The sequence below is a fragment of the Vombatus ursinus genome, unplaced genomic scaffold (genome assembly GCF_900497805.2).
Source record: "Vombatus ursinus unplaced genomic scaffold, bare-nosed wombat genome assembly UNPS02014818.1, whole genome shotgun sequence".
Taxonomy (NCBI): Eukaryota; Metazoa; Chordata; class Mammalia; order Diprotodontia; family Vombatidae; genus Vombatus; species Vombatus ursinus.
Window position 1 is genome coordinate 69,894,140 of NW_020954596.1, and position 23,877 is coordinate 69,918,016.

Genomic DNA, 23,877 nt, shown 5'->3' on the forward strand with positions numbered 1-23,877 from the left:
GCTTTAAGAAGCTACAATTTTGGCAACTTCAAATTTAATTTACAAATTAGCTTTATGTTAACTCCTGAGGTGACAAGTGTTCTGGCCTTCTTCCTATCTAGGCTGCACTATAGACGTCCTCTACCAAATAACATCTCTTCATCTTGAAGCCTGGCTCTAGCCCATCACATTGGAAATGCCCTTTGTTCCTAAGCCTTCTTCCTCTGATGAGATGCTCCATTTAAGGTGAGGCCAAGAACAACCAAGTCTCATTCATCTCTAAGATGCACTCAGAACTTCCTTTATTTGGCACTAGTCAGATACCCATCCACACCATTCACTTCCTTTTATGTGTTGTTTTCCCCATGAAAATATAAACTCCTTGAGGACCTGTCTTTCTTTCTACTTATAAATGTGTTCCCAGCACTTAGCATAATATTTGACATTTAAGAAGTATTCAATAAATGCTAAATGATTGCCTGTTTGACTCTCTTATTCTATTTTATCCTTTTCTGTCCTATTAGTCTAATTCAATATTGGATTCAGATTCAAGCATACCTGTAGTGAAGATCTTGTACTAACCATTTCCATTTCTGTATAAATGACTGGACTGATTTGTTAATCTTTTGTTGTCTTAGTCTTTTCCAGTCCTATAGCATCCAATTTGTAAATCAGGTCATATTTTTCTGATTTAGCAGATGCCACTATCATTAGAAAATATTTTAAAATTCATATTGTTTGTAAGTTATGGAGCATTAGAACCAGTAAAGCCATTAAGAATTATCTAGTCTTAAGCACTGATTGTGTAGATGGAAAAACTGAAGCCCTGAGAGATAAAATGACTTGATTATGTCATGTGAGAAGATAGTTGTAGAACAGTAACTAGAACTCATCTCATTCCTTTGCCCAGTATTGTTTCCATTATGTACATATCATATTTTTAATGTTATATATTTAAAGAAAAAAAGCTAAAATAGTATGTACAACTGTTTCCTTGTTTTGAAATATACTTTGAACTTTGGTAATAACTTTGAGGATATTATAAGCAGTAAAATTACACTGTAGGTAAATATTTTTAGATACCATAAAATGAATGTCATTGCTAGGCAGAGCATGCCCCCCCCCCAGTTAACCTAAGTTGCTCATTTAGACAAAAACTTTTAATAAGTCAATGAAAAGATTTAAAGACAGTCAGCATTATTTTTGTCACCTGGGTGACTTTCACTCCAAAATAAATAGCTATTTCCTCATGAGATTGTTAAAGAATTCTTCCCTAACACTTTTTTTTTTCCTTTTCAACCTTTGCCTGCTTGATAGGGCTGGAATTTTTAGTAAGGTCACAGCAAACAGAATTTGCCTGGATAGAAATTGCAGAACTAGCATACCCTGTGTACTCAAAAGGGGGTCAATACATTCTCTGAATGCCCAGGTCACTAAAGACAAGCATTGTAACATATTTTTGTTTATTTTTAAATAATGTTTTAGATACCATATCTACATAAAGGACAAATATTTTTCAGTATCTAGTATTCAATAATTTTCTTATATTCTTGTATTTGAAAATAGTGAAATGTGCACAAACACAGACACATACACAGAGAGGATACTCTAAAGTGGAAAGAAACCCATTTGTAAGAAATAAAATGTAGCCGAGTTCACTCTCATAAATAAATAAATACATGCGTATATATACATAAATACATACATGTATATATATATATGTTGTCATGTTGCATGATGCCATATCATATTGTCTTGTATTATATCACATTATATTATATTATGTTATGTCAACTGTATTTTATGGTAATCATATTATAGATAATATTATATTGTGCTGTGTTGTGTAATATTTCAAGTTAGGAAGATGAGTTAAAAAAATCCTGCCTCAGACATTTACAAGCTGTGTGACCATGGTAAATCACTTGGCTTCTTAGCTTCATTTCCTCATCTTTAAAATGGAAATAATAATAGCATTTACCTCATAGGGTTGTTGTGAGGTTCAAATGTGAACATATGAACATATAAAATATGCTTTAAATACTTCAAAGCTCTTTATGGAAGTGAGCTATTTAAATATTATACTTTACACAATAATAAATGCTTAGTACATAAAAATTCTGAAAAGAAATTTAAGGAGATATTTTATGAGAGGGAAAATGAGGGGAAATTCAATTTAAATGATTGAATGAATTAATATTTGTAAAGCAGTTTATGAAACTTAAAAGTATTCAAATGCTAGGTATTGTCATTATTATTAAGCACAATTATCCAAAGAAATATAATTTATATACCTTAATGAATTTTAAAGATGCTGATCACAATTTTCATGCCTGTCCTTGCTTTGCAATTCTTGTCCATGTCCTATTATAACTCTTCTTTAAAAAAAAAAATAACAAAATCTTTACTATCACTTTTATAGCATTTATTTTCGATCTTCCAATTGAATAATTAATGTCTAATAATATTCCATAATTCATATACTTCAATATGTTTAAGTATTTCTAAATAGGTTGGTTATCATCCTTTAGTTTCCATTTTAGGGATAATATGGAAAGAGCTGTTGTAAATATATTTATATAAATATTTCCTCTTTCTTTTATCTCTTTGAAGAATATGCCCTGTATTAGTGACTTTTGGGTCATAGTTAGAAATTGCCTTCCAGAAAGGCTAGACCAATTCACAGCATTACCATAATTGTATTAAGAAGTTTATTATCTCACAACCCCTACAATATTTGTCACTTTCCTCTTTTGTCATAATTGCTATTATTATGAGGCTGAGTTGGACCCTGAGAGCTTTTTTAGTTGGCATTTCTCAATTTATTAACAATTTATCCCACAACTTCTCTGCCATTAGGGGACCCCTTCTCATAGTAAGTTCATCCAAAGTGCTAGAGGAGTCCTTCACTTTCTTCTCACATTGCAAGCACATTCTGATTGTATACCTCTAATTGTTATTTCTTGCCATGTCTCTTGACCATTTTTTCTTTCAATTATAAATTAATAATTATGAATTACAAATTCCTTGATAATAGATAGAGTCTGGACCTGTGGCCCTCTTGTTATAGTTTCTACAAGATGAGAAAACTCTTTCTGCTCATGCATATCAATATGTTCTCTACAACTAATATACTTGGAAAGTTGCCTAAATTTCCAAGAGATTTAGTGACCAGCAATGGGCTATATACCTAGTCTATATTCAGTTCAATTTTGGTTCCAATGAATTGTATAAATAATAGGTTTTTTTTTTTTTTATTTACTTGGTCTTTCTTGTGTAAATTAACAAGCTGGATATGTTTGAGTGATTACAGATCTCTTCCAGGAGGGTCTGCAATGTTCTGGGCACTAATTCATTTAACATAATATCATCTGAAAATAAGAGAACCTCAGGGATCACAAAATTCTAACTATAATGAACCATAGAAATATATTTAGTCCAACTCTCTTATTATCTAGATGAAAAATAATTTAACTGATTGAAGATAAATGACTTGTCCAAGGTCAGATAGCTAGGTTTAAATACAAATCTTCTCAATCTGATGCCAGGACTCTTTCCATTGAACCACATGAAAAATTATTCTTCAAAATGGACTCTGTACTGTATCTCCTCCATCCCATTGGCAAATATTTTTCAAAATAATTTTTCTCCCTGTCTTTTATACATCATAAGATACTTACAATCAGAGTTTTGTTGAACATCATCGTCTGTGTTATATATTCCAAGGAAGTGTGGATATATTTTTTTCATGTAAGGGTGGACAACAACTTATTGTATAAGAGCCTATAAGGTTTGTTTTATTTTACAAAACTAAATATTTGTTGTTGTTGTTGTTGTTGTTTTCTTTTTGAGGCAGCTAGACGGCTCAGTGGATAAAATGCTGGGCCTGGAGTTCATGCTTCTCCTGAGGAGGAGCACATGTCGAAGTTCATGTCTGACCTCAGACATTTAATATTCAGACTCTATTCCTGTCAATCATGGATAGGCATGAGAATTGTGATCAGCATCTTTAAGATCCATTAAAGTATATACGTTTTATTTCTCTGGATAATTGTGATAAATAATAATAACAATAGCTAACATTTATATAATGTTAAGGTTTTCAAACTGCCTTACAAATATTACTTTATTCACAGATTTTAATTTGCATTTCCCCCTCATTTTCCCTCTTATACAATGTTTACTTAATAATCCATTGAAAATCATTTAACCTCGGTTTGTCTGTTTTCACATCTGTAAAATGGAAATAGTAATAGCGCCTACCTCCCAGGATTTTTCCCAGAATCTACTGAGGTAATATTTGTAAAGTACTTAAACAGTTACCAATGCATAGTAAGCACTATGTAATTTCTGGCTATTATTATTTTTTTTAAATTGTTATTTTTTATAAAAATCTAAAATTAAGCAAATGAGATCCTAAATAACTTTCAGTTAATTGTGAAATTATAAATATGTATTCCATTGTTCATATTGCTTTGTAAAGTCTGCTCACTCTGTCCTTCCTTTGCGTATTGATGATTCATTTAAAGATTTTGTGTAGAAAAGAAAACAGACTAGACATATAGTTAGTGATGTTCACTTTGTTACCCCTTTCCAGTATCAACGTCTGAAGTGATTTTATTTTCCTCCTACACTTTTGATCTCTTCTTTTCCTTCAGATACCTTGCATATGCATAATAAATTCACCCACAATGGGGTCATCTCCATTCCAGATCTCCTTTACATACACTTAGTATGATTTTACTGATTTTCTCTTTCTCTCTCTCTCTCTCTCTCTCTCTCTCAAATCTTTAGTGTCATTTTTAACAACCTAAGCACATCCAAGACTCTAATGTTAGGGAACAAGAATGGTGGTTCCACTGCTCTTGATGGTGAAAGAGTTGTTAAATGTTTTTTTCAACCTTCCATTTTTCTTCTGTTTGCAAGAATACTTCCATTTTCATCCTTGAGTGCCCTTGATTAGACATCCTGCCAAATGTTCATTAATCTGGTCTTACCCTCCACTGCTTCTCTCTACTGTATGAGAGGACACTACTCTTAATCATCTATCATCTTTCTTTGTACAAGCTTACAATGGAAATTACATTTTTACTGGGTATTGTCTCTAGCAGACACCTTTCTTTTTCTGGCAAATAAGTCAATTGTTTGTTGCCTGAGGAGAGTTCTGGGGATTTTTTTCCTCATTGTTTTTGCAATTAATTTATATTAGTCAATCTTCTAAATGTCAAGATTATTATTCTCAAAGGAAATGTTTTAATAAGAAAATAATAAGAAGAAAATCCTAGGGATATAAAGGCAAAATCAGAAGAAATCTAATAAAGGATAGTTCATAATGAAATAAAATGAAAATAGAAAAATAGGACCATTTACTTAAATTGATGAGAAAATGTTCTAAATTAGAGGTTGAAGCAGTTACTTACACCTATATAGACACTCTAATTAGAGACTTATCTCCTTCTTAATAGTATAGCTACCTACATGAGTATAATCATTTATGTACTGAACAATGGAGTCCTTTCTATTCTCAAGCACTCTATTCTCCATATCACTTTCTACTCCCCACATTTTACCCTTTATAGAAACTTTACCGCCTGCACACCATGTCATCATCACTTGAAATCACAATAAAACTGATATCAGAGCTTTCCAGGTCTGTCTCTGTCTCTCTTTGTCTATCTCTGTTTCTGTCTCTTCTCTGCTCTGTCTTTGTCTCTGTCTCTCTGTCTCTGTCTGTCTGTCTCTCTCTCTCTTTTTCTCTCTCTCTTTCCCCTTTTCCCTTTTTCTCTCTGAGATAAATCATATCAAGAAGTAGCTGTTTCTATTAAGGAGAGATTTTCTTATTGAAACGTTAAGAAATACTATTAATGCTACAGCTTAGTTACATCACTGATTAACTGACTGAATTCTGTATTACTTTGTAATATGTTCTTTTCTCCCCGCTTGAGGTACAGAGAAAGAATGAGATAGGAAATAAGAGTTTATGTCAAGCTCTGCTTTGTTAAATAATTCAAATTTGTACTTACTGTTGTCCAACTGACCTGCTGACCTAGATCTGTGAAATATAATGTAACAATGGAAGAAGCTGCAATACTTTGAATGTTAACATAATCCTTCAGAAAGGGTCCACCTATAATTTTTAAAAAAATTAAAGATCAATTAAATCAATTCAATTAAACATGATAAAAATATATGAGAGAAACAATCTGGCTTAAGTCAGCTTTAGAGTCAGGAAGACTAAGGTTCAAGTATTTCCACTGACAAACAATGAATGACTTTGTGCCCCTTGAAAAAAATCATTAAACTTCTCTTGGTTTCCAGCAGTTTTCTAAGTCTACAGGTTGTGGAACAAGCACTAGCAGAAATAATTTCCTTATTGGGAGTTCCATATTTTTCTTTCTTTTCTTTTCCTTATTTTTTCTTAATATCACCAATCTCAATGATGTAGGGAGCTCCTGATGAGTATTTCACCTCCACCAGTACAGGTGTCAACTACTTTCCAAATTCTCTATGCCAAGTAAACCACAAGTCTGATCCAAAAATATGCATGCATACTTATAAATATACATACACACATACATACATAGACATATACATAAGTAGAGTACTTTTTTGATAACTAATAGCATAAAGTAAAGCTGAAAAATCTTGACTTGAGGGGTATTTAATTTGATAACGTAGTTAAAAAACACAAAGAAATTTGCTGAATTTGGAATCAGAAGAATTGAGTTCAAAAGCAATCTCTACTACTTACTATCTTTGTGACATTAGGTAAAGCAATTATGGCCTTTTGGAATACACACCACCTACACACATACACATATGTATGTATGTATGTGTATATTATATATATATATGTTTTAATCTATAAAATGAAGGGACTGGATTAGATGAACTCTGATATCCCTTTGAATTAAAAAACTGTCTATGCTCCCACAATATTATAATTAACATGTTGATTGTTATAATCAAGGAATTTTCTGCAACAACCCTCTAATCCATAAGTAACTTACTCCTGCAATTCAAGAAACTTTGAGATTTTCACTCTACATGATCTAGCTACATTGTCTAATGTATTTAGAAAGTACAAATGCATTTTAATACTAACTTCTAGCTCTAATACTAGTCTTTATATAATGAAGAGTTAGACAAGGATTTCTGAAACTTTCAAGGTCCATATAAGTACTAAAACTGTTCTGCTTCTACAATTGCAAAGTAAATATTTAAAAAAAAAAGGAATCTTCTTTAATTCTTCAATGCACTGTGAGCTCATCAATATGGATACACATTTTCATTCTCCTTAAACTCTAGATGTTCCTTGTTAGCTCTTGCATCAAACACCAAGTCCTCTATTTGGCATTTGAAGTTCTTTATATATCCTTCCTTTCTATCTATTATTGTTGTCCAGAACTTTACTCCCCTCCATGCACTCTACAATTTAGCAACATCAGCCTTCTTATTATTCATCCCAAGACAAACTCCAATTCCTGACTCTGCCTGAATCTTTGGACTGGCTGTTCTCCAAACCTGGAATTCTCTCCCTCCCCATTACCCACTCCTGCCTACTGGCTTCTCTCACTTCCTTCAAGATATCAAATCCCACTTTATGCAGTTGGACTTTCTCAGTCCCATGGCTGCTAATGGCTTCCACTCTGAGATTATCTTTAATCTACTCCTTATGTGTTTTGTATGTACTTAGTTATTTTCATATTGCCTCCTCCATTTGACTTTAAACTTCTTGAATACAAGGATAGGGAGTTTTCTTTATTTGTCTGTTTTGTATTTTGTTTTTGTAATTGCAGCATTTAGAAAAAGTACTTGATATTTAGTAAGCCATAATTCTTGTTGACTGACTAACTTTATGAATCTCTTCTGGTCACTCTATAAATTATCTGAAGATAGCATTCTATTTAGATCTTTTAAATTTTGGAGAGTTTCAAAGGTAAATTCAATTTAATAAACATTTAGAATCTACTATATGCTAAACACCCTTTCCTTAAGGAGCATTCAGTCTAGGAATAAGATAAAATAACTATGATGCAAATTAGATTATAGGTATAATAAATGTAAACAATTTGTCAATCTTCCAAAGTCGAAATTCCCTATGTAGATAAATTACAGGTCCAGAACCATAACACCCATCCCAATGACTAGTGTTTCTTGTAACTTTTGTTAGCTAACAACTACTAATATATGTCTATTTTAAAAGGCCTAGTTTTATTTTGCTCAAATTATTTAATAGTTCAATTCAACCTCTTCAGTTAGTAAAATTTATTGCAATGCTAGAAATTACTTAAAAATCAATGTTAAAAATCACTTATTAGTGAACTGGGAATACAGAAAGATCTTCTTCACTGTTATATATATATAGTCTCTATTTCTGATTCATACTGGACCTGAGAAATGGGACAAAAAATTTAGTCTTTATTTATGAAAATGACAATAAGCAGACATTTTATGAATTCAAATAGATACTTTTCAAAACTGAAAGGCAGATAATGTTCTGTCAATAATTATAGCTCTGTGAAAGGACTAAAAAAATGAAAAAAAACCTGAAAAGAGTTGTGGATAGGGTTTGAAGATAGTAATTTCACCAATTTATTTAGAATGGCAGGGAAAATAAAAATGGGCAGAATAATCAGTGTGTATTTTTAATACTTGCTCTTTAGGTGTTTTAGTGAAAAAAAGATTTTCTAACTCTTAGTACAAAATCTCTTTTTAATTCATCATTATTCATAATAATTTGGAAATCAGAGAACTGAAAGAGACCCCAGACAAATCTAGTTAAACTGCTTCTTTTGCAGATGAGGAAGCAGCGGTCCAGAGAAGAGAAGCTGAATTATTTAATGTCTTACAAAGAATGGTTATGGAGATAAAGAGCTCTTGGAAACTTCTTGAGTGTAGCAGAAATGCAGTGAAATAAGCTCATAGGAACATAGTAAGGACAAGTTGAACACTTGTTCTGATTAAGTTATCCTGAAAATTACCACTGCTTTGGCAGCTCTCCTGAGTACTCCCATAGAGAATCTGTGTGATAAAGAAAGATACAATGGTGTGGCTTCATATGCTTGCATATGGCAGATAAGTTATCAGCACAAAGGGCCCTACAATGGTTATAAGGTTAAGTGGATATATGAGTTGAATAATTTTATTTTAACAGTATGATTCAGCAATAGTCTGAAAAAGGATTCTTCATTCTTGTCCTACATTTACCATTTGTTTGTTTGTTTGTTTTTAAACTGATGTGATGGCTGGAAAGTTGACCACACAGTAAAATTCAATTAACTAACCTTTTATGAAGCTTCTCCAAAATGTTGTCTTCAATTAGCTTATATTCTACTAATTAACCTCAGTCTCAACTTCATCTATTAAGTAGCATATCTGTCTTAATTAGTGGGCCAATTTGGATTGTTATAAGCAAAAACTGAGATTAGAGTTATGTAATATTCTGTAAATAAAAATCCTTCACAATCAATAAGAATTGTTTCTTATATCTTTATTTCTACTGATTGTTGAGAGAACCCATGTTATGGTTAGTGACAAACTCCAAATCTGAAGGATATCTTGAAATTTTGAAAGATTTAATTTTTTTTTCACTGGGTAAAATGCTATTACTAAATAAATATTACCAAACCATGTTATTAGTTAGGATGCTTCTTATCTGGACTCCTTTGTTTTTGGCAGTGAAAAAGTCAGAAGAAATTAGTAATAACAAAGATAACAAGAATAATAACCATGACTTTAAGATGTTACTCAAAATGGTGGAAAATTATTGATCAGCACTTACTGCGTTCCAACTGAAGGCCAACATGGGAAGGGTACCACTGGGGACCTATTTAATATTAAAGAAAAATATTTAGCTTTTTTCAACTATAAGAATATCTTATTAGAATTAGTTGTACTTTATGATTCCAGATACATATCTGAAAATGACTCTAAAATAGGACAACTTTGGTCACATTTAAGGTTCTCATTGTAGTGGAATATTTTTTAAAAATCAACATTTTCTTGAAAATGAATGAATGTTTTAAGTATTTCATAAATGTTACCTACTATTATTATTTCAAAGAGAGAATTTCCATGTTATAATGTCTTACAAGTCTTTATTTTTTTTGAAAAAATATTTTACTAATATCTTTTGTTTTGATTATACTCATGTCTAAATACATCATTTCCACCTATTAATCCAATGAGCCATTCTTCATAAAAAAGTTTTTTTTTCTTAAAAGAGGAAAATAAATTTTATTAAAACCAATCAACACACTATCTAACAGTATATGTCTAACCAGATTCCAAACCAATCATCACCAATCTCAGCAATGAAAGGAGCGGTTACATATTCACAGCTCCTCTTTGAGGCCTAGCTAGGTAGTTATACTTTCTACAGAATTCAGTGGCATTTTATTAACTTCTGTTATTTCTATAACATCCAAGAACTGGTCACTTCTATCTTAGTACTATAATCTTCTAGTATCATTGCTGGAAAGAACTTACAAGTCTGACTAAACATCCAAGTCTATGGAAATACTATACATAAATATACAGTATTAGTAGTAGATAGAATCTTAAGTACAATCAGGAAAAAAAATGAATCTGGGTTTTGTCTCAGACTTACACTGTGTGACCATGAGTAAACCACTTAACATCTGTCAGTCTTAGTTTCCTTATCTGTATAATGGGAAGAAGAATAGTACCTACTTCAGAGGTTTGTTAAGAGCATCAAATGATGTGATTTTTAAAGCCTTTTACAAACCTTAAATAACTTCATAAATGCTGGGGTTTTTTTATTGTTAATACTACTACCATTATTATTATAATAATAAAAGTAATAATTATTGTTACTGTTTATTTGGCATCTAAGTGACTCAATCAACTCTAAAATGTTAATGGACAGAAAAGTTTGTAATTGGCATTGAAAGAGGGAGTTTCTACCCAGGGCCCTGACTATGCTGATAAAATCAAGGGTCTGAATCCTGACAAAGTATAGGAAAGCTCAATAAGCCTTACCTATCAGTGATTCATAAGTAAGTAATTACAAGCTATCTAGATAAAAATTCATGAATCATAGCAGCATTTCTCTCATAAGAGTTTAGTTTTAGATTAATTTTTCATCATTTTATTCCATTGAATACAATTAAATAAGCATGCATTCAATATATAGTGGTGTCAAACACTGTGCTTGGCACTGGGGAAAACAGAAAATCTGTAGAGACAAACTTTGCCCTCATGAAGTATAAATGATGGCATAGTAAATAGAGTGAGAAAACCTTTTGTGAGTATTCTCTGTCAAATTTATTTTATGTGGACTACAAATATTGCCAGGGGCAGCCAGGTGGCACTGTGGATCAGAGCCAGGGGGTAGAGTCAGGAAGACTTGTCTTCCTAAGTTCAAATCTGACTTCAGACACTAGTTGTGTGACCCTGGGCAAGGCACATTACCCTGTTTGCCTCAGTTGCCTCATCAGTAAAATGAGTTAGAGAAGGAAATGGCAAACCACTCCAGTATCTCTGCCAAGAAAACCCCAAATGGGGTCATGAAGAATTAGACATGACAGAAACTTGTGAACAACAACTATTATAGATCTTTTCTCCTTAAAGATATTTATTCATTTTTTCATGTTGATTGGAACCATTTTGAAGGGAGATAACATAGTACAGCAGAAAGCATTGTATTTAGAGTCATGAATTCACTTGCTATCTCTGATACTTAATACTTGGGTGATCTAGAGCAAGTTATATATACTCCGTAAGCCTCAATTTCCTCATCTGTAAAGTGAAGGTTTAGAGTAAGGTCTCTTTCATATGATACTATGATCCTTTTTGCTACCTTTGCAACATTGAGAGAGTCACTTATCTTTTCTGGGTCTCAACTTCCTCATCTATAAAATGAGGGGACTGACTTACCCTAAGGGTCTCCAGTGTCTTCTAGGGCACTTCATTTCCTTCCTACTAAGTTAACATGGTCCTAAACTATAAATGTACTCAGGGAATAGTGTTGGCTTGTGCCACTTAAATGATGCAGTCCATTCATATGGAGGGGGAATTACTCATTACCTGTAGCAATTCTTTGGAGTAACTTCTGTCTTCTTGGCAGGGGAACAAATTCCAGTTAAAAAGACTTCAAATGTCACATCATTTGATGCTCCTAACAAACCTACAAAGTAGGTACTATTATTCTTCCCATTATACAGATAAGGAAACAAAGACTAACAGATGTTAAGTGATTTACTCATGGTCACACAGTGCAAGTCTGAGACAAAACCCAGATTCAGTTTTTTTCTGATTGTACTTAAGAATCTATCTACTATGTAATACTGTATATTTAAGTATAGTATATCCACAGAGTTGGATGTTTAGTCAGACTTGTAAGTTCTTTCCAGGAACAATACTAGAAGACTATAGTACTAAGATTGAAGTGACCAGTTCTTGGATGTTCTAGAAATAAAAGAAGTTAATAAAATGGCACTGAATTCTGTAAGTACCTAGTCCCTTTTAGCTCTAAAGCTATGAACCTATGAAATGTACATAAATTATACTAATGAGAGTTTCATTAATATGACATATACTAGAGCAATTCTTTGAAGTATAGCAGGCAAAATTAACAGACTACATATACTAAAAATAATCTGCCAGTATAATTAACTATAGTAATACCTCACATCTCTATAGTATTTTATGATTTTTCATTTTTTTCATATTGATGACCATATCTGATCTTTAAAATAACTCATTCATGTGAAGTAGATCTAGGTCAACAGTTATTATCTCCATTTTGCAGATGATAAAACTGAGTTAGGCTCATAAAGGTTAAATAGGTCACCAAATACAAGAATTGGTAGAGTTAATACTAGATCAGTAGTCTTAACTTTGTCTACTGTACCTCAAAGAAGAATGTTAAAGAGGGGATAGAGAGTTGAATTTGTAGTCAGGGGACCTGGAATATAACTCTAGCTCTGCTACTTAGCATAATATCTTTGTGATCCTGGGCAAATCAATTAACTTCTCTGGGCCTCAGGTTTTCCTTTTGCAAAATGAGAAGGTTGAACTAGGTAATCTCCAAGTTTCTGTTCTATAGTAAATATTTGATTGTAGTAGGATCCTAAAAATTCCTCTGTTATATTGTAAAAAATATAATTAGACATCTCTGCCTCTAAGTTTATCTAAGTAAAAATTAGGAGTAGTAAAATGAAGAGATAAAGGTAAAAAATATAAAGTTTGCTTTTGAACATTTCTGTCCAAAATAATTTTATCCATTTATCCTATGTACTCATGTAATCATGTTCATTACATATATTTATGGCAAATTGTCTCTATGCTCAGTTCAAAATTAAGGATATGAACATTGTATGAAAGTTATCTGTTAAATGAAGACAAACTTACAACAAATTCTTAATAATTACATTGGGGGTAGGGGTAGAAGTGAAGTCTTTTGAAATAAGCACAGATACTTATTACTTCATAATAATAATAAAAAGGCCATGCATCTTTGATGCATGATGTTTTCTCCCTAGGAAATAACATTTTTGCCATCATATGAATAAATACCACATGTAACAAAAGAGGAAAAAAAGTTTTATTTTACATGAGTTCTAACAGTCAAGTTCTGCCTATTTTACTAATGTGTGTATTTTATATGTGTGTATTTTACCTATAGATACATTCTTGCCACTTTAAAAAAATACTTTACATGATTGACAGCTCTTAAAGAGGAGATAAGAACCCTTATTTAGGAATGTTAAACAGAAATTAATACTAATCCTAAGTGAATAGATAGACCACAGACTAGAGAACTAAGCACTGTGAAATCCTTTCTGACAATGAAGTACCCAAAAAGTTAACAGCTCCAAATCCCTCCAGGGCACTTCATTTCCTTCCTACTCTGTTAACATGGTCCTAAACTATAAATGTACTCAGGGAATAGTGTTGACTTGTGCCAATGAAATGATGCAGCCAGTTTCATATGGAGGGGGAATTACTCCTTGCCTGTAGCAATTTTTTGGAATAACTTCTGTCTTCCTGGCAAGGGAACAAATTCCAACAATTGCTTTAGAAAGCAGGGAGGAGCACAGTGTGGCTCTTTGGAGTTGAAAGTATATGCATTCCATGGGGATTTTAGAAGACTTTAGGATGTGGCTAAGGAAGTATTCCAGATGCTGAATCCTTTAAAGTTGGGCAGCTACTTGGGAACTTTTTTGAAAAAAAAAATTCCATGTTATCCACGAAGATGAAAATATATGTTCTTACCCCAGAATAAAAACTATGCATCATGTTTTTGTAAATACCCTCATACAACAAACTTATCTCAAGATTCTTTTCTTAATCACTTGCATTCCCATAACCTGATGATATCATTGTTATTTATTTGTATAATATGTTATTGTCTTTAAGCAAAGATGGCAGTCTAATGTTATTAAAATTGACAAAGGATTGTGTAATCTGAGACATTTCCTTTCTCTTTTTCTGATCAATGTGTTTGGAAAAAAAAACTCTTACAAAAAATTTTAGAATAGTACTATTCATTTTAATTTTCCCATAAAATGTAACATTCATCTTTATTAGAGAAAATGGTTTAAAAATAAATTAGCAAATAAATGTAAATAAAAATAATAGCAGGGAGTGTGATTTTTTTAGATTCTTGAAAAAATTATGTATGTATATACATATATAATATAAACACATATTAACAGATAAAGAAAGTATCTACATATATGTTATGGGAACAAGAACTGGAATGTAAAATTTTTCAAGGCTTTTTTTTAAAATTGTATTTATTACAACTGCAACCCCAAAGAATTTACAATTTGCTACCAGGAGAAACACAGTATGACTGATAGAGATTAATCTTCAAAATAAGGAAAACCTGAATTCAAATTCCTTTTCTTATATAATGCTGTTTGTGTACCCACTGGCAAATTACTTAACCTAAGTAATTATCAGCGAATTCTCTAAAACTAAGTGGTAGATCAGTTAGCTATCTGCATTGGTAGAGGGAGTTTTGTCAATGAAGATTTCCTTCTGTTAATAAAGTCATAGGTTCAATTGCCCCCAAAATGCATCCATAAACACACATAAATACATATGTGTGTGCATACATATGTATACACACATATACAGAGAGTTAGGTTGCGTAGTGAATAGAGTGCCAAGGTCCTGGAGTCAGGAAGACTCATCTTGCTGAGATCAAATCTGGCTTCTGACACTTACTAGTTGTGTGACCCTCAGCAAGTCACTTAATCCTGTTTGCCTCAGTTTCCTCATCTGTAAAATGAGCTAGGAAAGGAAATGGCAAGCTACTCCAGTATCTTTGCTAAGAAAACTCAAATGAGATCACCAAGAATCAAATATAACTGAGAAATGACTGAAATATATGTGTGTGCACATATGTGTCTATACATGTATACATATATACATATATGCAGAGAAATAGTATTCATATAGTTAATATAGAAGTAACCTCCCAAACTGCAAATATGGCCATATTTACTTTGATATTTAAAATAGTAAAGTCTTTACCTTCTGCCATGCTGAATTCAATAAGTATAGAACTAAGTTAAAAAATCAATTTATGAAACATTTTTGTGAATAAGAACTTACAAAGATTTTTCAATTTTGATTTTGTTTCTTTTGGAATCATTTGAGTTCAATTACTCTAAAAAGCCTCCCATGGAGAAATTCAGCTTGCTTATTTAAAGGATTTGAGTAACTAAATTGTTGATATTCCTCTATATTGAAGTAATTTTCATTATCATTGCATGATACAATGTATGTAAAGAGAGGCAATAGGGCACAACTGATAAATCATTGGCCCTAGAATCAAGAAGATTTGGCTTCAAGTCTTTCCTTTGACATATAACTGGCTATATGACAGGCAATTCACAACATCTCAGTGACCCAGTCCAGTCTTTATAACTGTTACAGAAGAGCTTCTGAACTGCATCATAGAAGGAATTTCCACACTAGATATACCCACTCCTGATGAAATCACAGGTTTCAGAGCTCTATGCTTACAAAAATATATTTTAAAACACAAATCAATATCTGTATTAGATATATAAGCATATTCGACAGTAAGGATTGTTTCATTCTTTGTATTTATATCCTCATAGCCTGGCATAGTAAATAACACATAGTAGGTATTTAATAAATATTGATTCATTGATTGATTAGTATATCAACACCTGCCTAAGACATTTACTAGAAAAGTGACCTTTGGAAATTCACTTATTCTCTCAGCTTCAGTTTTCTCATCTGCTGGATGAGGATAATAATAGTATCTATTTCATTGGATTATTTTGAGTTTCAAATGACACAAAGAAAAAGCTTTTTTAAGGAGAAAAAAGTTTTGCAAACCATAAAGTAAATATAAATAAATATATAAAATATATTTATACATATAAATATAATAAATACAAATATATGATATATAAATAATATATTTAAAATAAACAAAAATATAAAGATTAGTTATAATAATTCTCTCTCTCTCTGTCTCTCTCTCTCTCTTCCTTCTTCCCTCTCTCCCTCCTCTTTCTCTCTCTCTCTGTCTCCATCTTTCTCTGTTTTTTTCTTCTGTCTCTGTCTCTCTATCTCTCTGATTTTCAATTATAATACATCACAACAATAACTATCATTAATGATGACAAAAAATATTATGCTGGTGTGCTACATTTAGAAAATATTTGAGGAACTAGAGGATAAACCAAAGCCATTTTATATTTAGCACAATCTTCCAACTGAGCATTTTCATTGACTCTCCATCATGCCTGGAATTCTGTTCCTCCTACCTCTGCCTCCTGGCTTTCCTAGCTTCATGTAAGCCTTAGCTGAAGTCCCACCTTGTATAAGAAGTAATGCTTTATTATGATAAAATATATATTTATTAAAATATATAGCTCATTAGTCCCTAGAAATTTAAAGTTCAGTGAAATACTTAGTATAATGAGGCTTTACAGACATTAAGAGAATTAGCAAAGAAAGTCATCTGTGCTACCTACTGAATTTGGGTTTTATGTTTACTTTTCATTTCAAGGCCTGTGGTGTTGCTGCAAGAACAAAGATTAGTATCATTCTAAAACTTTTTTCCTTCCTTCCTTTCCTTTTTTCCTCTCCTCTTTCTTTCTTACTTTCTTCTTTTCTTTTTTTTTTTTTAAGAAGTCTTTTGGTTATATACGACAGAAGACTTCTAATACTTTTGGCTAAGAATTCTTTCCAAAGGAGTTATACCACCAAAGTATTAGTTTACATGAGATGTGGGGGGAAAATATTTCCAATCCCTTTCCTTTTTTCCTTCATTCTCTCCTGCTTTGGTAACAAAGAACCCTGGCCTGATTGAGAGGGTTTTAAACTGAAAGAAGAGTAAGACAAAGAAGGAAAAAAAGAAATAGATTACAAAATAAGTATAAGGTAGTTCCTGTCCCCAGGGTGATAATAATCTGGGAAGGACAAGACAACAAAAATAACTAAGTTATGCAAAGTTGATTATGTAACCTCTCAGATCACTATGATTGTAGAGCAATTAAATTTCAGACATTGTGATACTGCTAATGTAGTAGATGTTCAGAGAAGGAAGAGGCTAATGTGATTTTGATTTATCACTGAGGGCTTCATGTGGAAATGAGGCTGGACTAGGTGGCATATTATTTGCAGAGGTGTGATTAGGAGGTCAGGGGGAGAGAGCATACACATACACATATATACATATATGCATGTATATGAATGATTATAATAATATATGTGTATATGTGTATATATGTATACATGTGCATGCATGTATGTATAATATAGCAATATCCAGTGAAAACCCTCAATCTCATCATTTCATTTCCATTCCATTTCATAAAATAATGACCTTCCCCCTCTTAGATGAAGGCCTGAAAAAAATTTTTCTCTTTGCAGACAATGAACAATCCAAGGAGCAAACAACAAATTTGATAGCTGTTGTTTAGAACAATTAGTGGCATGTCTTTCCATGAACAGTTAATTTTATTATGAGGAAAAATGTTGCCTTTGACTGTATTTTTCTCTCCACTAATTGTTAATAACAAATAGGTCTAATAATTATGAGCAATGCCTGCTGTGATTTGAATGGAGTGATTTGAAGAGGCAAATTATTATAATCAATCATCAGCATCATGTTTTTAAAAACCTTTGAACTGTATCTTATTCTAAGGTAAATGTTCAGAGTATGGGAATGTGGCAACAAACTCCAATTACATGTGTAATTCTTGATGAAAAAAGTACCACACAAGTTAATCTAACCAAGGAATTTCTTACCTAATACCTTGACAAAAAATGTAATCAGTTGCTAAGCAATCACTGATTATGCAGCAGATGCAGCCATGTAGGTAAAGTCAGTGCATTTTCTGAAAGTCACAAGATTTTTCTGAAATGAAACTTGTCAATGTCTTTACTGAAATTTGAGCACTAAACAAAATTAGATGTTTCTGACAAGTTACCTGAAAGTATTAGAGATTTACAAATGCTACTTTTCTTGGTTAGTTCTGAACATCTAAAAATTCTCAAGGACACTTAAAGTCATCCAGGCAATAACTAGTTCATGTCAAAATGAAAATCTAAATTTCTGTTGAAGTAAAGAATAAATACTATGAGTTTATTAGATGCTCAATACTTTTAGAAGATGACTGACAATCATTTGGATGGAAAAGCTATTTTTACTAGAGAGTTAAGTTCAGTAATTCACAAAACTTCCTTCCAAACCATGTTAATTATCATGGGATTGAATTCATTTTAAACTATAGGCTCAAACATTCTGAAGAAAGTGAAGATAAAGCACAATCATCCTAGTGGTCAAAAAGAAATAACTACATTTATTTCAATATTTAACGTGAGACTTGCTGAGTAGCATAGAGTGGTCATATAATCCTCAAAGAGAATTTTTAAAGAATGAAAATTGTAAGAACATACCTGAGATAAATAGAACTTTAGATTGGTGTGATGGGGAAAAAAGCAGTGGACAAGAAAACAGGAAATCCTGTGTTTAATACCAATGCCATTCTTATGTTACCTTGTGCTCAACCTTAAACTCTTTCTTTGGGCTTAATTTTTCTAGGTATAATGTCAGAGGAGGGGCTAGATCAGATGATCTCTAAGATCCTTTCCAGCTTGGAAAATTCTATTAGTTTTGTAGTTGTCTATTTACAAGTTATGGAGGAAAGAGGTGGGGCACATATATTGACTGTAGTTTTGTTTATGTATCTATCTATCTATCTATCTATCTATCTATCTATCTATCTATCTATTTATTTTTAGAATTTTAGAGTTCAGAATATGTTTGTAAGTGGAAGGGAAGGAGCTCACTAAAATTTAGGTTCTTATAATATTTGTCACCAGTGGCATGACAAAAATGTTGGATCATTGTATTTTCTGGTGCTTCATTTACCAGTTTCACTTTTGATTCGAGCAGATGTTCCACTCCAACCACAGGAACTTGCAAATGTATTACCATCAAAAGGTTTGCATTTTTTATTTTGAGAAAATAAATTTAAATTTAGATCAAGGTAGCCTTAACTTGATTTATTTTCTGATGTGTGCATGCATCCCAGTTGACACATTTTTCCCCTGCTGGTACATTTAAAAGGAAACAAGTTCTCTCATGAGGTATTCATCAGAGATACAGTTTCTGCTAAGCTTAAAGTCATACAATCATCACATACTAATTCCCTAAAGATACTAACTATGCAAAGATCCTGGGGTAGATGAGCTACATAGTCACAGATGCACAAGACCTCCCTATGGAAATACACATAACACAGAACCAAAGGTGAACTAGGACGAAAAATATCCATGGAACACACACACACACACACACACACACACGCACACACAAAACAAAACAAACAAACAAACAAACAAACAAACAAAAAAACCTCAGACTTTCTGGTTCTTTGCAATGAGTTTAATTTTATTCCTTTCCTTTCTCTCTTATGTTTGCTTTTCCTGTGTCTACAGTATTGTGATAGCCACCATTAATACATCAACAACAATTACATTTTCTTTCTCTGGTTAAATACCCTGGAAATACATGGCCTCAACATGAGTAGAAGCATTAGTTCATGTTCCTGGCACAAAGAGCCACCACCAGTCTACTTTTCCACCTTCATGTCCTGGCTTCAGTACCTTCCCTGATGTGCTGACACCAGTTAACTGATTCTTTAGAGTTAGAGTCTATTGGAATAGTAACTGTAAATTACCTAACTGATTGTGATTTAGAGTTAATTAAATTCCGTTCAATTTAAAAGTCAATGGCCAAATTCTGTTATGAGGATTCCGTATAAGTGACTAAGGAATAACTTTATTCTCAGAAATCATATAGAGTTAGTCCTTTCTGTACAAATGAATGTGTCATAGAATCTCAGAATCTTGTTGACTACCTGAAGTTTAAGGCCACTTCTTCTGCAACATTTTTGACAAATGGTCACTAACTCTCCTTAAATACATCTATCTAGAAAGTTTGGTCTCTTATAATGTAGTTTTTTTAACTCAGATCCATTTTGATTGGGTCCCTTTACAAAATGTTATTTTTATATCAAGCTGAAATCTCCTTATAACTTTCACCATTCATGTTATTTCTGCTTTGTGGGGTCAAAAGACTAAGTATAATCCCTCTTTGACACTAGTGGCCCATTTAAATTGTCTTGCCTTACCTATCAGGCATTTTACAACCCCAGTTCAGCTCTTGATGCTGCTAGATAATCCTTCTACTTATCATTTATAAATAAGTGATCTCATTATCCACAACTTCTACTACAAATCTTTTCTTTTTCTCTTCTTTGCCCCTACAATTTCAATCATATCAATCACTATTCCATGAGGTGACTCAATATTTAACTCTACAAAGAATATTGAGGACACCTGACCTGAGCTTCTTTCATTTATCAACATTATTACGTTCTCTTCCTCCTTCCCTCTTGTCACATAAAAAAAAAAAGAGTTACTACTACTCTTTACTAAGTCTAATTTTTGTGTCCTTGACCCATTCCTTCCACTACCTTCAGGATTTTGCTCAACGGATATCTCCTGTCATATATTTTCATCATTTATCATACAGCTCCTTCCCTTCCACTTACAAACATATTCTCGACTCTAGAATTCTAAAAATAAATAGATAGATAGATAGATAGATAAACAAAACTACAAAACTATTAACCTGTTATTACCTACTGATTATGTTACTTGTCTCCTCCCTTTCACTGAGAAAGTTCTTGAAAATGACAGTGGTTCTTCACTACCCACCTCCTCCTCTACTCCTCATAATGAACATTCCATTCCATTACTCTATTGAAACTGCTCTTTCAAAGACAACCAAACAACTTTCTAATTGCCTGTTCCAATGATCTCTTTTCTATCTTCATCATCTTTAATCTTTGAAACTTTTTACAATGTTGACTACTCTCCATTACCACATATGCTCTCATTCCTTGGCTTCAGAAATATGGTACTCTCTTGGTTCTCCTACTTGTTTTGTTTGACTACTACTTATTCTCTACTTGAGTTCTTAATGCAGATGGGCCATAAAAATCTTATTATTTTTATTTTTTCTCTCCACATTCCATTAATGTTTTCAGGTGCAACTCCTTTATACCAATGACCCTTTAATATATATAACTAGTCTAGAATTTACTTTATAACTTCAGGATTGAATCTCCAACTTGTCTTTTTTAAAAATTCATTTATTTATTAATTTTTAGTTCTCAACATTCACTTTTATAAGATTTTGAGCTCTAAATTTTCCCTCCCCCCCAAGATGGTATGCAATCTGATATAGGCTATACATGTACAGTCATATTAACTATATGTCCACATTAGTCATGTTGTGAAAGAAGAATTAGAACAAAAGGGAAAAAACACAAGAGAGAAATAAAAAGAGAAAATAGTATGCTTCGATGTGCATTCAGACTCTATAGTTCTCTCTCTGGATATGGATAGCATTTTCTATCATGAGTCTTTGGAATTGTCTTAGATCACTGCATTGATAAGAAGAGCTAATCTTTCAAAGTTGGTCATCACACAAATGTGGCTGTTACTGTGTACAATGTTCTCCTGGTTCTACCCACTTCACTCAGCATCAGTTCGTGTAAGTCTTTCTGGGTTTTTTTCTGAAATCTGCTTGCTCATCATTTCTTATGGAACAATAGCATTGCATTACATTCATTTACCACAACTTGTTCAGCCATTCCCTAATTGATGGGCTTCCCCTCAATTTCTAATTCTTTGCCACTACAAAAAGAGCTACTATAAACATTTTCGTCCATGTGGGTACTTTTCCCTTCTTTTATGATCTCTTTGGGATACAGACCTATAAGTGGATCAAAGCTGGATCAAAGGGTATGCAAGGTTTTATAGCCCTTTGGACGAAGTTCCAAATTGCTCTCCAGAATGGATGGATCAGTTCACAACTACATCAACAATGTATAAGTATTTTGATTTTCCCACATCTCCAACATTTACCATTTCTTGTTTTGTCATGTTAACCAATCTGATACATGTAAGGCGGTATTTAAGAGTTTTTTATTTGCATTTCTCTAATCAATAGTGATTTAGAGCATTTTTTCATATGACTGTACATAACTTTAATTTCTTCATCTGAAAACTGCCTGTTCATATCCTTTGACTATTTATCAATTGGGGAATGATTTATATTTTTATAACTTTGACTCAGTTTTCTATATATATTTTAGAAATGAGGACTTAATCAGAGACACTGACTGTAAAAAAATTTTTCCCAGTTTTTTTCTTCCCTTCTAATCTTGGTTGCATTGGCTTTGTTTGTGTAAAACCTTTTTTAATTTAATGTAATCAAATTTAGGCTTAGATTCTTAAAATCTAGCCACTGCTCAGATTCTCATTCTTATAATCTAGCCAATAGCTCACTAATGTTCAGACTTCTTAAGAGAATATGACAGATGTTCTAATAAACCTTGTCTTTGGCTAAAAAAAAAATAATCAAAATTTTCCGTTTTGCATTACATAATGTTCTTTATCTCTTGTTTGATTATAAATTCTTCTATTCTCCATAGATCTGACAGGTAAACTAGTCCTTGCTCTCATAATCTGCTCACAGAATCATCCTTTATATCTAAATTGTGTACTCATTTTGACCTTTTTTTGGTATATGGTGTAAGATGTTGGTCTATGTGAATCTCCAACTTTCTACAGAACATTTATACATAAATAAAATGCCTGAAACATAAGACTGAATATATTCAAACCCGAGCTACTTATCTTTTCCATTAAGCCTACTCTTCCTTGTGATTTTACTATTTATGTCAATTACACTTGAAGCTTTTACACTCTCACTTTCCATATTTTAGCAAGTATCAAGTTCTGTGGATTGGATTCCATATCATTATATCTCTATATCTTTATCTATCCCTTCCTCCCTATTCGCATTCTCACTATCCCCTCATTTCTACCCACTGTACTGTGGTACTGACCTCTTAAAAGATTTTTCCCATCTCCTCTTTCTGAAGTGGCTTGCCCAGGGTCACACAGCCAATATGTATGAGGGAAAGGTTTGAAACCCAGATCACCTCTCTAACCATTACTCTATGAGGCTACCTCTCAATACATAAAATATTATAGATAGAATTACATTAGAGTTGCAAAACAAAATTCCATAAGTTATAAGAAAAAAGTTATTACTGATTCCCATGTGCATGTGTGTAGAAGGGGAAGGGGGATATGTCTGAAATAGACATGTTCATGTACAATTTTGGGGACATTAATCTTCTACTCCAAAATCTGTCTTAACTCCCTATTGCCTACTGGGAAAGGTCAAACCATTTTGCCTAGCATTTAAAGCCCTCTACAATCCGTCACCAGTCAATTAACACAGAATAACTACACATTCTTCCTGTCCACACAAGCTATACTGTAATCATG

The 23,877-nt window shown here is 32.5% G+C and overlaps 1 protein-coding gene across 1 annotated transcript in view; it reads right to left on the reverse strand.

Moving 5' to 3' along the window:
- TECRL (trans-2,3-enoyl-CoA reductase like) overlaps positions 1-23,877 on the reverse strand; it is a 186,888-nt gene that overhangs the window by 67,115 nt on the left and 95,896 nt on the right. Inside the window, exons 3-4 of the mRNA XM_027836328.1 lie at positions 9,764-9,808; positions 6,003-6,106 (exon numbers count right to left, since the gene is read on the reverse strand). Coding sequence (XP_027692129.1) covers positions 6,003-6,106; positions 9,764-9,808 — 149 coding nt within the window. The remainder of the gene's footprint in view (positions 1-6,002; positions 6,107-9,763; positions 9,809-23,877) is intronic.